Here is a 16,754-nt window from a genome sequence, read left to right as displayed (position 1 = left end):
TTGGAAATAAAAGCAAAAGCATGTCATCTCCTTGTGGCCATTTCAGAGAGAGAAGAATGCAAGATCCCCGTCATGTGACGATATTGCTAATCGAATGCAGTCTTGCTGTCCACTTCTGTAGCTGGAGGTGGTTGAGGCTGCTCATATGGTCAAAAAAGCATATTGTGTTCATGAAAAGTACATTATGGAGAGAAATCAGATTTCAAAAAGGCAGCTCATGCTAAGAGTGAACTGACACAATTCTGTGTATTTACAGTGATGAAGCAGCCTGCTTTGCTATCCAGAAAGGCTTACAGGCATCCAGAAGCAACATTAAGTTTTTTAAACATAATGATATGGCTGACCTTGAGCATCTACTCAAAGAGCAGGAGATTGAAGATCAGAAGGTACGGTATTTTTGAAGTCATTGATGTGTTGTAGGGTGTTTTTTTAAGCTAACATATTTTATGCCTTCATTGCTCATTATTTATCTTCTAGTCCATTCTGAAAATGAAGTGTTGTGTATCTTTTGAAGTAGGTTTGGCAGCTGTGTTTCATTTATTCAGATAGCCGTGCTTGGTGTCTGCAACTTTCACTTAACTTTTGAAAAATCTATAGATGGAACCGTAAGATATGCAGTTCACCCACTTTTTCTTTTTTTAAAAAACAACAACTCAAAATAACCAGAACACACACCACCGCAATATCAGTGCAGTGTAAAAAAATACTCAAGAGTTCCATTTTGTTTCACAACCACACTGTAAGCACCATTTTTGTATTAAAGTAGTATCAAAACAGAGCCATGCACATTTCTTTATACATCAACATTTGTGTTAAAGGCTCAGAGTTAATAGCATTAAGCCTTTATCCTGGCTGCAGAGCTTACTGGCTATAAAGAATGCTTAATCGCAAAGTATCATATTGTTAAAAATGTGTTTAAGGCCATTGATTTCTGCTGGCATAAGCTCAAGCTTTTCTTCTATACATTCTGTCAACTTTTGATGGAATTTTAATAGTAACCAAAGTGAGATTATCTCATAACAAGCATCTGCTAAGAAGCGTCTATACAAAACTTTTGTTTCTCTGCAGAACCCTCGTAAAGCTCGTGTAACCCGGCGCTTTATCGTGGTTGAGGGTTTGTATGTTAACGCTGGAGATATTTGTCCTCTTCCGGAATTGGTGAGTAGGTAGTTTTTGTTGATAAGTATTTTCTCTACCAGTCATTATGTGCTATGTGAAGAACAAACAGAAAAATACTAGACTGTTTAGTGATGTGTTTGTTTGACCTAAACCACTGAGCCAATTGAAAGGTTGGTGATTTGAATCTGCACAATAGGGTGAGCTCCTGTTGCTCTGTCCCAGCTCCTGCATACCTAGCAGTTCGAAAGCATGCCAGTGCAAGTAGATAAATAGGTACCGCTGTGGCGGGAAGGCAAACAACGTTTCCATGCGCTCTGGTTTCCATCACGGTGTTCCGTTGAGCCAGAAGCGGTTTAGTCATGCTGGCCACATGACCCAGAAAGCCGCCTGCGGACAAACGCTGGCTCTCTCGGCCTGAAAGCGAGATGAGTGCCGCAACCCCATAGTTGCCTTTGACTGGACTTAACTGCCCAGGGGTCCTTTACCTTTACCTTAGATAGGGATTGAGGGCTTCACCCCTTATATATGAGGACACTTGGCTGGTGCAGGGGTCAGAAGAATGGGATGCAGCAATTTCGAGGCAGGAGACAATATTCTCACACTGGGAATGAGGCGTGTTATATTGGTGCTGCTGTGTTTTGCCTAGTTGTGCATTGATAACTTTCATTAGTGGTGCTATAACTGGGGGAAGTTTTGTTACAATGCATTTGGGCAATTTCTCAGTAAGAAGGCTCTCTATTTGTTCCTTCAAGGAAGACTGTTCCTACTCCCAAAGTTTTAAGGGTACCAGTTCTGTATTTCGATATTTCACCGTACACACACCCTCGATTCCCAAAAGTCCAGCTACTCAGTGAGGCACCAGTGCACAGAAAATTATATTCTGTGCATAATCAGGCTAAATATGTTCCATATCTTACAACAATGTCAAGGAATTAAAGTACATGGAGGTTTGCAGTTTTAGAATGAAGTTGACTGAACAACAGTCTGATGGAACACTTGACAACTTGTGCATGAATCTGGTTTCTTGTCCTGAGCACTCGATAATCTTGTGCTGTCTTGTGTCACTTGCAATTGAATAAATATGTAGGTGAAACTGAAATACAAATACAAAGTGAGGTTATTTTTGGAAGAAAGTCTTTCCTTTGGAGTGCTGGGAGAACATGGACGAGGAGTTACAGAACATTTTGGAATAAATGTAAGTGCATGCTTTTCTCTGATGACAATGCTTTTTTGTGCCAAAAGGAAGAAACAACTTTTGATATGTTCGTCATGTTTATAGCAGTGGCTTAGCAGCCATTATATGCAAATTCTGTGCATGGCAATCTTGTCTCTTGCATAATCCCTTAAGTATTAGCTTTGCAAAGAAAATTTAAATATAGGCGGGATTATTACTAGCAACAAATACGTAAAGCATCTTCAAGTTATCAAAACCATTGTCCTTTTAAAACAACCTACTGTGACTTACCCAGTTTGCAGGTTTTTTTGGCTACTGCTTTGCCTTTTCTGAATTTGTCAAGAATCTCCTTTGGGAACGGACAATGGGGTGAATTTTCTGATATGAAAGAACATACTTAACACAAAGTATGCATCAGTATACCTGCATGATGCATTAACACATAACTTTATATAAATCCTTCAGAACATTTTACAAATTACTGGCTAGGATTCAGGGTGCTACTTGTAGTGTCTTCTACATGTTCAGGAACTGTTTATCCACAAAGAGGTAAAGAGCTCATAAAGTAGAACTTGGAAAGATGCAAGGAGCTAATCTTGGAAGGGAAAAAAATCCTGCTCCCTGTTCATCTTTTGATCCGTTGAGCATTTTTATTCCAGATGAGTTGTGTCATTGTGATCATTATGGAAAATGCATGTAGAAATTTACATTAATATTGACACTTGGGTCAAATGTGTTAACTGAATGTATTCCAGAGTTAAGTTGAGAGCTGCTTCAGATCCACTTTGCTCTTTTAGATGTCAGTGGATAAAACCAGGAAAACTTAAATTGTGGATACAGTGGTACCTTAGTTCCCGAACAGCTTAGTTGCCGAACAAATTGGCTCTCAAACACCGCAAACACGGAAGTAAGTGTTTTGGTTTGTGAACGTTTTCAGAAGCCGAACGTCTGACACAGCTTCCACGGACTCCTGAAACGGATTAAGTTCAAGAACCAAGATACCACTGTACTTTGTAGGATACCCACTGGCACCAGAAATTTGCATTGAGTTAATAATTTCTCCTGTATTTTGCTGTCCGTTGTTCTCTAGATGAATTTAAAGAGTTTGTGTCTTTATTAATTATGGCCACGTTTGGGAGGGTTAAATAATTCAGAAAGCCAATCTAACCTTTCTGCAGCTATATGGCTGGTTACCAAACATGCTATTTTTATCTAACTCTGGTGTTGCCCTGTTTGTGCAACAGATGGATGACATTGATCTTATAAGTGCAAACATGGAAAACTCCCTGGCTTCTATTGGAGGGTTTTGCTGCGGGCGATCCTTTGTTATTGATCACCAGGTAGGTGCAAAAACCAGAAATGCATGATATGTTGTATGTTTTGGAGTTCCAGTAGAATACTGTGACCAAGGCAGGTATTGGACAGAGTGGAGTCACACTTGGCCAGTCTGGCAGATGTTGGTAGGCTGGTGGGAGCATCTCCTCTTCATGCTGTCAGTTGGGAATAACACCATCTTGTTCATCTTCCAATATTATATATGCTATCAAATGCCAACACTGCCCTTCAGCTCTCTATATTGGACAAACAGGACAAACTTTATGCCAAAGGCTAAATGGGCATAAATTTGACATCAGGAATCATAAAACAGAGAAACCAGGACATTGTATACAAGATCTTAAAGTAGCTGTCTTATTGGAAAAGAATTTTAGAAATACACTTGAAAGAGAAGTTGCTGAATTACAACTCATTACCAAACTAAAACTATGGAGAGACCTGGTCTGAATAGAGATACTGGATTCATGTCCCATTATATACACTAAAGCTAGTTTTGGTCATCTATCCCTTTAAAAATCCCTTGCCCTTCCCTGTGGAACCAACTGCCATAACAGTCATCAACAGTTATAAGGTTGAAGTGACCTTCAGAGTATCGTGACAAAGTGTGTATTATACACGAAAGCTCATACCTTGAAAGCTTATATTTAGTTGATTTTTAAGGTGCCACTGGAATTACTAAAAGATTTTTTCATCTTTCATCTTGTTATTTATTATGACCATCCAAGGGAGCTGCAGCAAACAATGAGCGTCAGCAGCTATTGCTGCGGAATGGGGCAAAGGTTTCACTGGATGTAGCTGAATTGGTGCGCAATATACATAAAGCTGTATGCCGGCTTCCTCAGCCAGTAAAGTGAGATGAGCATCACAACGCCAGAGTCGTCCACGACTGGACCTAATGGTCAGGGGTCCCTTTACCTTTACCTATATGATATCAAGCGACAGAATAATTTGGCTACAAGGAAATTTCACCCACAGTATGATTGTTTTCCACCTAGTCACTTTGGCACCCAAAATTCCAAAATACAGACGAGCTTTCACTTTTGCAAGATTGAATCTACTGCCTTCGGCTGTACTTGAGGGTCAATTTTGAAAAATCCTGCTGGGGAAACAATTATGTCCTTGTGGAGAGGGCAGTATTGAGTCAGTGGCTCATGTGCTTCTGTCTTGCACTCATTATATAAAAATTTGAGGAGTGAGGTTATTACCCCTCTATTATTGTCCATGTTGGGTCGCTCAACCATTGCTACTGTGTCCTTTCCTCTAGCAGATCAAGAGGATCAGGTGACAGCAAAAACTGCAATGTTTTTAGTGGGAGCAATAAGATTAAGATCTATTCTTTGATTATTGATGTAAACCTCAAAAATGTATTTTGTATAGTTAAGTTTTTACCTCTTATCTTCAGTACAGTTTATTTTATTGCTATGCTTAGTGGTTGATGCAAATAAAGATACTTCTGATTCTGAGAGCCAGTTAACTTGCTCCACTTCTGAACTGATGGCCTCTTGATCACAGAGTCATCAAGGCAGCAGGTGGCTAAGAGCACCTTCCCGAATTGAAGTCTTGCATGTTGATAGTGACAGTAGAATCCAGGCTGTCTGCTCACAGTACTACTGTTACTGCTTTCAAACTTAAGAATGATAACTTGGTGAGATGGATGTTGGTCCACTGTGCTGTGTTGCCCACATGTCATTGTTGGAAATAATTTCAGATTAGGTCTTTGGAACAAGGGCAAACTAAGCATCCAGATAAATTCCAACTTGTTTACCAATGAATTATCTATATAAAGTGTGGTCACTCCATGCTGCTTTTTCTTTCCAGAGATTATCTGGTCAGGGGTACTGCTTTTCAGCCTCTCTGCCTCCTCTCCTAGCTGCTGCCGCCATTGAGGGCCTCAATATCATGGAAGAAAACCCAGGTATCTTTTTTTAAAAAGCAGAAAACTGTTTAGCATAAACTGCCAGACTTGTGGGATGGGTTTGACCTCCTGTTCTTATGAGAGATTGCTCATAGGTTCACTGTAGGAATTGCAGTTCACATTTTGGTATGCTTGATAGTTGACTCAGCCCTTCTTCCTTTTGAATGATGCCTAGGTTATCTGGAGAATAGTTGTGCTATATCACCTAGTACATAGTGCAGTAGGAAAGTTTGTAGTTTTTTGAGAGTGGTGAAATCCCAAGAAATCTCGCCAGGCTCGTTGAATGGGCCGCAAATGATATAAGTGATTTGTTCCATTAAAAGTGATGTAAGCAAAGGATGAGGGAGATCCTTCAGATCCGTGATCGTGGTGTTTCCTCTTTCTCTTCTGTTGATGCCATGAGTTTTTATTTTTTTGAATAGAGAGATACACATATAAAAATAGAAGAGAAATAAATGGCAATAGCAATGGCTACCAGCAAAGAGAGTCTTCTCTCTAGTCGAGAAGTCACTCGGAATGTGCCAGAAAAAGTCAAATTCAGCGTTGGAAATCCTTGCGAAGGGAATTGAAAACAGCTAGTGGCATAATGGCATCATGTAAATCTCAGAATGGCCATATCTATTACATTGTGCACAATTCCAGTTGTACTGGATTACAGTTGGACAAGGTGTAGGAAAAATGACAGCAGAAATAATTAGGTGGCAAGGGGTTCGAGCACCTCTCAGCCTTGCCTCCTCCAGTGGCTTATGTTGTTCTCCCTCCAGGAAAGAGAATTTCTCCTTTAGAGGCCTGAACTATTTTGCCACCATCCTTCACTTCTGTTTACCCAGAAGCTGAGATAAGAGAAAGCCTTTTTGCTCTCTATCAGGTCTCCAGCTCTGCCTTTGAGAGAAGTTCATTCATTCATGAGCTTGACTTAAAAGAGGCAAAAATGCCCCACTGTTGACCATGTGGTCTTCTTCTGTTCTACGGTGCCTGTTGTCTGTTCCCCGTGGTCTAAGGTAGCATGGGAGCCCCATGTTTGTGTCGCTAAGCATTTATTTTCTATGTATAATTCCCTGTAACCTCTTGAGTGGTAGAAGCACAGATTTGGAGAAGTGGCAACTCCAGCACAAGACTTAAAAAGCTGTTTATATTTATCCTGCTCAGTTTTAGATACCCCAACTTAAAACTGTTTTGTCTAGGCATTTTTCAGATTTTACGACAAAAATGCAAGCGAATACACCAGGCTTTACAAGGGTAAGTGAATGCTTTGCCTTCTTACTTTGAACTCCACGTTGAACGGAAAATGCCTCCTAAAAAAGCCATAGCTTTCCAAACATCTTATACCATATTATCCAGGAGTAATCCCTAGTGAGTGGAATAGGGCTTGCTTCTGAATAGGCATATAGAGGATTGTGTAAGATTGTCCCTCCTAGTGGGGTTCCCCCCCCCCATCTCTGTTGAAGTTTGAGCTACTTTAGAAAATCCGGCTTCTGCGTTTGACTGCAGTTACAGTTAAAGCAGGGAACAATTTCTTGAAATACAATATGGGCAGTTTAGCCGTAATTTATCTTCAGTTTAAAATTCTTCTCTGTGGCATTTCAATATCAGACATGCGTTTAAAAGATCATACTCCCTCCAATAGCGCTATATGAAATTTTATAGCTGGGGTAAATAAACATGTCATGTGTAAAATAGCCTTTGTTCCTAGGCACTCCTAGCTATTTTACTTGCACATTGGATTATTAGCAGGGAATACAGTCTTTGATTGATACCAAAGATGTAGTCCGTGTCTGTAAATATGGTCATAATTAAGATGTAGCTGGCCAGCAGCATTGCAGAAAATAGATACTTGTGGGAGACCCTGTTTCCAAGACTTTGCTCTGGGCTCACTTTGGAGCTCTCCCAAGTATTAATGCAGAGATATTTGCAAAGACTAGCATCAAGATTTTGGATGCTTCAGGTTTGAGCCTCTTGTGCAAAATTAATTTCTGCGCATTTCACTTTAGTTAGCGCAAGAGGTTGTGAATTAATATATCCAAGTTTAGATGAGTCTCTCTGAATTCACTGATGTGCTGAACGTCTTCAACACATCAGGGTTTAGCACATCTTTCAAATCACGAAAGAGCCTTGGCCCTAGGCAGTTTCACGATATCTGTTCCCTTTTTTGAAGGCGACGTTGCAATTCTCTTTTCTGTAGTCAGGTGCATCTTACGTACTATCCTTAGCTTTTCCATATAAGTTATCACCTCATACATTTACCACATCTTCTGTAGCACAAGTTTTCATTAGGCATACATTTCCTTGTGCCAAATTCCCCATCCTCTGCCTATGTAAAATATCCTTTAGAATAGGGTTGCCATACCAGCCAAGCCAGACTCTCTTCTCTTAACACAAACATTAAGTGACCTTTTGTCTGGAAGAGCTTTGTCTGACACTTTGCTTATTGTTCTTCTCTAGCTTGATGCGTACTTGAGTCAGATGTTGGTTTATTTTAAGTAAGTGGCAAAAGGAACTTGGATATCGACTTGGGACTTCTAAAACAGCCTCTAGAAATGTACAGGACATTGATGACAAAGTGCGGTTGGGGAGAAATCTGCAAATGTCAAAGCTTTAAATTGGCTGGCATTCAAAGGCGGTTTCTCTTATTAAACCACCTTTTCCTTTTGTAGCAGTTAGTTGCCTTCATTTCTGAAACGTGCTAATGGTCCATTTTATAACTTAAACTGTCTGTTAGAATTTGACGTGAAACATTGGTATTGGGACCTGAGCTTTTTAAGTTCTTCATAAATGATCTAAAGTTATTTTGTAAGTCTTCAGCATGCAAGCCTCTCACGTGGTTCCATAAAAATCTGCTTTGTAAACTGTATGTTAGAGTTGCATTCATGATTTTGCTTGTGACTAGATGATTGCTTGCTTTATGATATTAATCTCCAGACACTGCTTCTCTCTCTCTCGTGTTATTGATTTCCTTCCAGTAAATAGCCTTCCATTAGATTTCAGGCTCTTAACAAGATGCTTTCCAGCAATTTTAATGTGGAATAATTGAAAATTGAGATGTTTCTAGACGTTAAATTCTAAATTAAATTGAGCAAAACTCTTAATTTGTTTTTGCATATCTTTGTCCTATTGACAGCATTGTCCACTTGCCCAGTGAAAAACTCGTGGCTGGCACGGCTTTTATGCTGACCTAGTTGGAGGAAAATATATTCTTCCACAGTTCAGGGAAGTGCCTCACCTCTTAATTTAGAAGTGCAGTTTAGGCAGATTCTACTGGCACTCTTACAGGAGTTGAAACTGCCTCCCCAAGTCGAATGTGTCATCTCTGTTTCTAGATTTGATCAAGCCAGTGTTGTCTCTGCTTTGTTCCTCCTAGACACTCTTTGGCACGCTAGAGTCTAGCTGTTTAGCATCTAAAACAAGTACACACGTAGCTGTGGGATGGGAAGTTGCTGAAAGAAAATGGTAGAATTGACATGGCCATTTCCAGATGTTTTGTCATCCACACTCCAGGTTATGCAGAACTAGACGATACTGTAGAAATTGGCTGATCCAGTGCTGAAAAGCTGTTCTTGCTGTGGTTAAACATTTAATTCTGTCCATGTAGGAAAGTAGTTCCATTTCTCAAATTATTTTATTTGGATACTGGACCTATCACATCCAGAGGCCAAGAAAAGTAATTGAAGGTTTGGGAGATGGGAAGTTTGCCTGTAGTCTGCAGATAGGCCACCTGCTGCTTAGGCAATCTGCTATAATGCATGGTGTTTGCTTCTGCTCTTCTTGTGATCCATCATGGGTTGGTGGATGTCAGGGAACTGCCATCAGTGTCCGAGGGAGAGAGCAAGCTCCGAAGGGATCCCAGAGAGCGTCCCGGGAGTGGGAGGGGCAGCCCATCTTCTGGGGGAGAGAATCAGCGTAGCTCCAGTGGAGAATGGGGGGGGGGATGGGGGAATCGGCGAGGCGATCCCATGACTCCTTGCCGGGGACCAGTGGGGAGAGAAGGGGTCCTCCGCTGCCCACACCCTCCTTGCGCAGAAGGCTTCAGCGCAGGGAGAATAGGCGGAGACTGGGCGTCTTTGCTGGAAGAAGTTTAAGAAATGCCCACTGATGGATTCTGCCAGCGATTGAGACGGTCACGGGCGAGTGGCTGCCCGGACAGGAAAGGTTCACTCAGGCAACCCAGCCAGACGTTGGGACAAGCTTACGCACGAGCAACCCCTAGAACCATTACAGTGTAGGAATAGATGGCAGGAAGGAAGGAGTTCCATTGGATGGGGCAGCCTTCCTGACTTGACCATGTGGTTGGCTGTTTCAGTCATGCAATCCTACAGGAAAGCAGAGAATGCATTCCATTGAGTTCACTATTGTCACAAAGCGACTGCTAATTTACGTTGCCAGTTTTTCTTTCATTTGATTGCTGACCATATCAGCGTTTTCGATATGTTGACCTATTTTTTTTTAGGATTCCTGGTCTACGTGTAGTGGGGCAATCCATTTCTCCAGCATTACACCTCCGCTTAGAAGAAAGCACTGGATCTCGAGAGAGTGATGCAAGGCTACTGAAGGAAATTGTTGATTATGTAAGAGTCCTTTTTTACAGTCCTCAAAGCCTAACAATGAGAAGAACGGTGTTCTGTATTGAAGTCTCTGTTGCACTTCCTTCTAGAATTCCTCCATGTGCTGGGTTGCAAGGTTACATTTGAAAAGTAGGGTTGCCATACCCCTGGAATTTCCTGGGCGTAGCTGGGATTCGGCCGTTGGAAACTGTGTCCGGGCGGAGATCGCTTTAACGTCTGGGAAAATCCGGGTGTATGGCAGCCCATACCAGAGAAAAGGAGAGTTCAACAACTTTGGCCGAAAAGGATTTTCACACTTTGAAATATGGCAACCCTAAGATTGCTACAGCAATCATCTGGGATTAGTCCCTTTTTGAAATAAGGCATATGAAAGGCAGCATTGTACCCGCTATGGGAGATGGGTGTTGAGGGCAAGATAGCATTGGACGAATGTCTCTAAATTCCCTGGCTCTTGAGCCGTGTGATCCCACAATGACAGGCGACTCCCAGTCGGTTGCCCAGGAACATACGAAGATAAGGAAATGTCTCTTACCGTCTGCTTTTTATTCAGTATTTACAGAGAGAGTCTGTAGAACCCAGCCTCTTGGATAATGGCATTATCCAGAGTGAATCTCCACTCCCCGTCTCCCTCATTTCTTCATTCATCACTTTTACGGGTGCTGCTACATGCCATCTATCTTTGCTCTCCTACTTTTAAGGCTTGCCGGGTTCTGGGATGGGGGAGCAGACACAATTTCTGGCATCTAGACATGTGCAGACGCGATTTCCAGCACCGGGATAGCGAGTCGCCATGCTGCACCAGTTTAGCGCAGCGCATGGGGACTCGCCGAGCGGGCAGCTCGGTTTGGGGGTGGCTTGTGGGCCAATTAAACTGCCCCTGTAGAGCAAGGAGCAGTCGTGGTGATGGCTAGAAGAGAGAGAACAGTATTACAAACCAGGACTAAAAATGTATTTAGCTCCTTGTGGCAGGGTATCACATGTTACTTAACAGTCCGATAACACATGAGCATGGCACCTGATGTTCCTGTTTCTCTCCTCAGTGTATGAACAGAGGTATTGCATTAACCCAGGCTCGCTATTTGGAGAAAGAAGAGAAATTTCTCCCACCACCCAGGTTCGTAAATACTTGCTCACCTTGCTATTAAAACAAAACTGTGTTCTTCTGACGGCAGGCAGAATGGGTGGGTTGAGAAGCATGCCGTAGCTTGTGTTGGAACCTCGTGGATTTTCAAGGTCGCTGTTGTTTTATAAGTCATGGGCTCGTCTATTGAACAGGCAGACTGTCCTAAACGGCTTGCTCATCTATACCTAAATAGGGGTCAGGGCAGGAATATGTGTGAGGTTTTTTTTAAGAATAGCTAATAAAATGCTGTCTGAAGGTTACTTGAGATCAGGCATGGGGAGGAGAATAAGGTCGCTTACATTCTGTTGTCACTAGAAACAACAGAATGACTCGAGGCCCAGCCAGATGGGTGGGATATAAGTAATAAATTATTATTATTATTATTATTATTATTATTATTATTATTATTATTATTATTAATTTATTATTTATTATTATTAACATCATCATCATCTCACTGTACCTTTTATAGCTGCTGAACTATACCAGTCACCACAGCTAGACTTCATAGTCCATATTATTGAATTGACAGGGAAAGCTATGACTACGTTTATGTGAAGCAAAAAATATTGATGGGCAAAGGAAAGTATTAGGAGGCTGAGTACATATGCAGCTATCTTATTTACTAAGTCAGGCCACTGATCTGTCTAAGCCAGTAATGTCTTCTCTGCCTGGCAACAGCGTTCCGGAGCTTAAAGAGTCTGGTTTGTGCTGTAAGTTTGCACGCATTTTGCCGTGTAACGAAAAGACAACAACTTTGACCCACTACCCTGTTTTTGCCCCTGACAGCATCCGAGTCGTAGTGACGGTAGAACAGACAGAACCGGAATTGGACAAAGCTGCCTCGCTTATCAGGGAAGCTGCAGAGTCAGTGCTGAATTGAGGCCTGCATACTTGAGTCTTCGTTCTTCACCCAGCACTGGGAATAACGGTTTTCCTACTGTATGGCGGATTGGCTTGTGCTCCCAAGGTTCAAGCTCATTGACTTTCTCTTCTGATGGAGTGGAAAGCTCACCTTCCACTGAGTCATTCCAGCACAAATATGGGAATGTGAAACTCTGCGCACTGTATAAGTACTGTTTTGATTGGAGATCATTGTTATCACTGGCATTTTACATGAGTTTCACCTCTGTTCTTAAAGGGCCTTATTCCTTTCCCTAGCTCTCTAAATGTGTAAAACAAGCCAAGCTATTTTTGAGAGTTTTGTGTTTAACGCTAACGAACATGAAAAGGGTGAAAAAACTTACACAATATTCTTCATTTAACCTCTCTTAAGATGTATTATTTTAAATAACATTCCCCCAAACAGGTTCCTATTACTGTCAGACCAGATAGTTAAACGGTATTATGGAATTATGCTTTTGAATAAAGTACTTAAGTAGCTTTTATTACACTGGGTATGTGGGAATTTTGTACACTTTTTTTTAAAGATCTTTTGGTTTTTGAAATTCCCAGAAGGAGCTGTTTTTCTAACTATTTGTCCGGTTTCCATTAAATGTCTTATCTCATGCCAGTTCCTTTATTCTATACAGGCTGACCTTTCCTGTGATTTTACCACGCATTTAACTTTTATACCAGTGATCGCCAGTGCTGTGCACACATTGGAGCTCTCAGTTAAATTTCAGTCTCAGTCTCCATTGGATTGAGTTCAGCATTGTACAGTACAATCTGTATGCACACACAGATGAAATGCTGGTAGAATTTCTTAAGCCAAGCAAACAAAACAAATATCGATCTCTTACCATAATCTGGTGGGTGCATAAATTAATGGGGAAACTAATTCACTCATGATGTTTATTGTCCATGCTTACTCATGAATACCTTTAAAAACCATGAATAAATTAGAAATACTTAACATTTAGTTGCATGGGCACATATCCCTACTGTAATCAAGAAGTTCCAATTTTTCTCTCTCTCTCTCTCTCTTTCTCTTTCTCTCAATTACTTGCTTGAGACCACCACTTGGGTCTCTGCTAAAGATGTGCAGAAAAGGGACTGTCATTGATACCGTAGAAGTTTCGGTATGCCACCTAGAGTCAGAAGGACCTCTTTCGCCCTTCAATGAATTTGCCATGATAAGTGTTCCAGATTTCTGGTGAATACTATTTTCTAAAGACTTTCTGTTATGTCTGGGTTGTTCTACACTCCTGTGCCTTTTTTGGTTGCTGCTACATATTCCAGCGCTGTATTTGACACATAATTTTTTTAAAAAATAAAAGCATATATTTGATCCTGTTTTTGTCCTTCTTTCTTCATATTCCGACTGCACCATCTTCTCTATCAGCTACAGTCTCATTAAGGGGGATGTAATTGGATTTGAGCTACAGTCCATGAACTCTGTAGGGCTAAATCGGCTTAAAGTGCTTCATGGTAACTTGAGGTGGGTATCAGGCTTCTCTCTCAGTACTTTAAGGTATAAATTTTTCCATCATGCTTCAGGCTGTGCTGCCTTCCGTACCCAAGCCACTTAATTTGCTACGTTGATGAGTTTCTGGTTTTCTTCAAAATGCGGTTTCAGGATTGTGGCCAAACGTGGTGTAGTCCAGTGTAACTTTATCAGCTGCCGACAGTTATGCTAATTGTAAACTGAAAATATTTTCTGGACTGTAAACTCCCAAGTTCTCTTTCAAATGAGATCAGAAAAGGGTTGGGACTTCTCATTTAAAACAGGGTGTCCTGCTTTTCCACAATCGTTTTCATGCCTTTGGTTTTATGCTGCTCTGTGTTTTAGTATTGATTTTTTTATTGTATTAATGTGGGTTGTTTTTTTAAAAGATATCTGAAGCAGCCAGAGGACATGGTCAGTTGGAGAGTGTATAAATGGCAGAAATAAAAATAATGGTATGGATTTCCAGATAAATACTAGATGAAAACAGTCCTATCACTTTCTGTGTTGTGATTTTTTTAATGTAAAGCTGAAGCATTCTGCTTTCCTGATGGTGAGGCAGTCTGAAAGCGCCTTTCTTTTCCTGGATGCAGGATATATTAATATCCTGCAGTAAGCTGCAGCAAGAGACCAAGTTGTACAAGTGTCTAGTGTGGCCAAATGGCATCTGTCTGTGACACCTATTGGCTAGTTCCTGTAATTATTATTATTATTATTAAATTAATTATTATTTATACCCCGCCCATCTGGCTGGGTTTCCCCAGCCACTCTGGGTGGCTTCCAACAAAATATTAAAATACAGTAGTCTATTAAACATTAAAAGCTTACCTAAACAATATCAGCAATATCCCTCATCCCAGTTTTGCAACTGTTTACGATTTTCATGATTTTGTGGGAGTGGAGCTGGGATTGATAAAGAAAGGAGATGTGTGTGAGAATATAGCCAAACTCATAGGTGCTGCTTTAAACCAAATGACGAAGTGCAGACTGCATGAAGCACAAGTGGAAGAGAAAGCCCTGATCCTGCATTCAAGGTATGTTACCATTTTTAATTTGTGCTAAAGACCAGTTGTTTTTTCTTGGTAAATGTTTACTGAACAAAATGAGCAAAATAGTGTACTACTTTAGCAGAAGGAAGCAGAGAGGCGTGCCAGTATATCAGTCAAAAAGCACCAGTTCCATATCACAACACGCAGTGTACATTAGAAAACAAGACAGAAACGATAGCCTTATAGCCAGGAAAACTAACGCAATAGTTCCCACATCTGATTGCGCCTCTAGGTTTGTAATGCGGGATTACATTACCTAACTTGGCAAATTGATATTTCAAAAGTATACTAGATTATTAATGTCCGTGACAATGCTAAAGTGTCTTTGTCAGATAAAGAACAGAAGAAGCTGTGGTTCTAAATATGTTTGCCAAACTACAACTCCCATAATCTCTGGCCGTTGGCCATGCTGTCTGGGGCTGGTGTGAGTTCAGCAACATTTGGGGGTACCCCTATCCTAAAGCATGCTGTACATTCTTGGTGGGAGAGTGTACCCCAAAATCCCTGCGGGTACACATTGAGGAAAAAATCAACACTGAGTAGACTGGCTATGTTGAAGGGAAGCTTAGATTCCTTTACTATTTTCTCAGTGGCAAACCCCTCATGAGATGCTGAGGTTTTCTCTGAAAACAATGTGAAAAACCCAATTAGATTTCTTTTTGACATTGCTCTCCTATGATGGAGAAAATTATAGGGTCTACTGTTTGTGTTGTGTATGAACTCCAAAAGGTGTGTGTGCGCGCTTGTTAAAACCAATGTTAAGGATGTGTGCTAACCCATAGTTGCCTTCTCACAAATGATGTTAAGAGAAGAGAGTGAAAGATACACTCGCACCCTGCTCCTGACTAGAAGTATTTTCAAAGAAATCATGGTCAGATATCCCTTGGTCAATCTGTCCACAGATATGATGATGTTGTTAAGTCATTTAGTTGTGTCCAACTCTTTGTGACCCCATGGACCAGAGCATGCCAGGCACTCCTGTATTCCACTGCCTCCCTCACTTGGGTCAAACTCATGTTGGTAGCTTCGAGAACACTGTCCAACCATCTCGCCCTCTGTCATCCCCTCAATCTTTCCCAACATCAGGGTCTTTTCCAGGGAGTCTTCTCTTCTCATGAGGTGGCCAAAGTATTGGCGCCTCAGCTTCAGGATCTGTCCTTCCAGTGAACACTCAGGGCTGACTTCCTTCAGAATGGATAGGTTTGATCTTCTTGCAGTCCATGGGACTCTCAAGAGTCTCCTCCAGCACCATAATTCAAAAGCATCAATTCTTTGGTGATCAGCCTTCTTTATGGTCCATCTCTCACTTCCATACATCACTACTGGGAAAACCATAGCTTTATACAGACCTTTGTCGGCAAGGTGGTGTCTCTGCTTTTTAAGATGCTGTCTAGGTTTGTCATACTGGTCCTTAATAGTTTTGTAGCAGCAGCTAGACGAGAGAATAAATGTCTAAAAAAGTGATGTTTTATTGAAACTGGCTGGTGCCAGAACAGCCCTTACACAAGTAAATGAGATTCCCTGTTGGTGTACAGTTGCTTCCTTTTCCTTGCCACCTCAATGCCTGAAAATTAAATCAAGGGCAACATTTAGAAAACAACAATGTGATTTCAAACAGTAAAGTGGATCCTTCTCAGTTGAAGCTTATTTGGAGGTTGGGAACTGTAAAACACAACAAGAATACTGAGTTCAGAGTGCTGGTATGCGGGAACAGCTTTGACTTCCTCTGCACTTTAGAAATGTGATCCTGGTCGCGGCAAAGAATGGAGGGCTGTCTTCGTCTTGTCTTTTTGTCACCCCATCTGGTCTTTATTACTTCAAAAGGGGCTGTGGGGTGTTGGCGTTTGCCGATCTCTGAAGCTGCTACTGCAAACCCAGCTTTGCATCCTGCGATGATTCACAACATGTACAGGAGCCGTAAATGCTACTCTGGCAAAGGAAATATTTAGGGTTAACCCCAAGCATTTGTGTACTTAACAATTTCAGGGCTCCAATAAAAGGAAATGTCTGGAAGCGCGTATGTATGACGATTGGACAAAAGCTGTTATATATAAAATGACCAGTTTCTTCTAGACACTGATCCATTCAAAGCGT

At 41.2% G+C, this 16,754-nt stretch overlaps 1 protein-coding gene across 3 annotated transcripts in view; it reads left to right on the top strand.

The window, feature by feature from the left end:
* Positions 1-13,455, top strand: part of SPTLC1 (serine palmitoyltransferase long chain base subunit 1) — a 36,092-nt gene extending 22,637 nt beyond the window's left edge. For all 3 annotated transcript variants that reach the window (XR_014503074.1, XM_083404116.1, XM_083404117.1), the window contains exons 7-15: positions 257-386; positions 1,069-1,158; positions 2,207-2,314; positions 3,538-3,633; positions 5,447-5,543; positions 6,728-6,782; positions 9,988-10,105; positions 11,143-11,216; positions 12,015-13,455. Coding sequence is in view for 2 of the 3 variants with exons in the window: in XM_083404116.1 (XP_083260242.1) it covers positions 257-386; positions 1,069-1,158; positions 2,207-2,314; positions 3,538-3,633; positions 5,447-5,543; positions 6,728-6,782; positions 9,988-10,105; positions 11,143-11,216; positions 12,015-12,108 (862 nt within the window). In the remaining variant the exon portion in view is untranslated. The remainder of the gene's footprint in view (positions 1-256; positions 387-1,068; positions 1,159-2,206; positions 2,315-3,537; positions 3,634-5,446; positions 5,544-6,727; positions 6,783-9,987; positions 10,106-11,142; positions 11,217-12,014) is intronic.
* The last annotated feature ends 3,299 nt before the right edge of the window (positions 13,456-16,754 follow it).

This window comes from Podarcis tiliguerta (genome assembly GCF_965153285.1).
Source record: "Podarcis tiliguerta genome assembly, chromosome: 11".
NCBI classification, from domain to species: domain Eukaryota; kingdom Metazoa; phylum Chordata; class Lepidosauria; order Squamata; family Lacertidae; genus Podarcis; species Podarcis tiliguerta.
The sequence above is the reverse complement of the archived record's forward strand: the minus strand, read 5'-3'. Positions and strand labels throughout refer to the sequence as shown.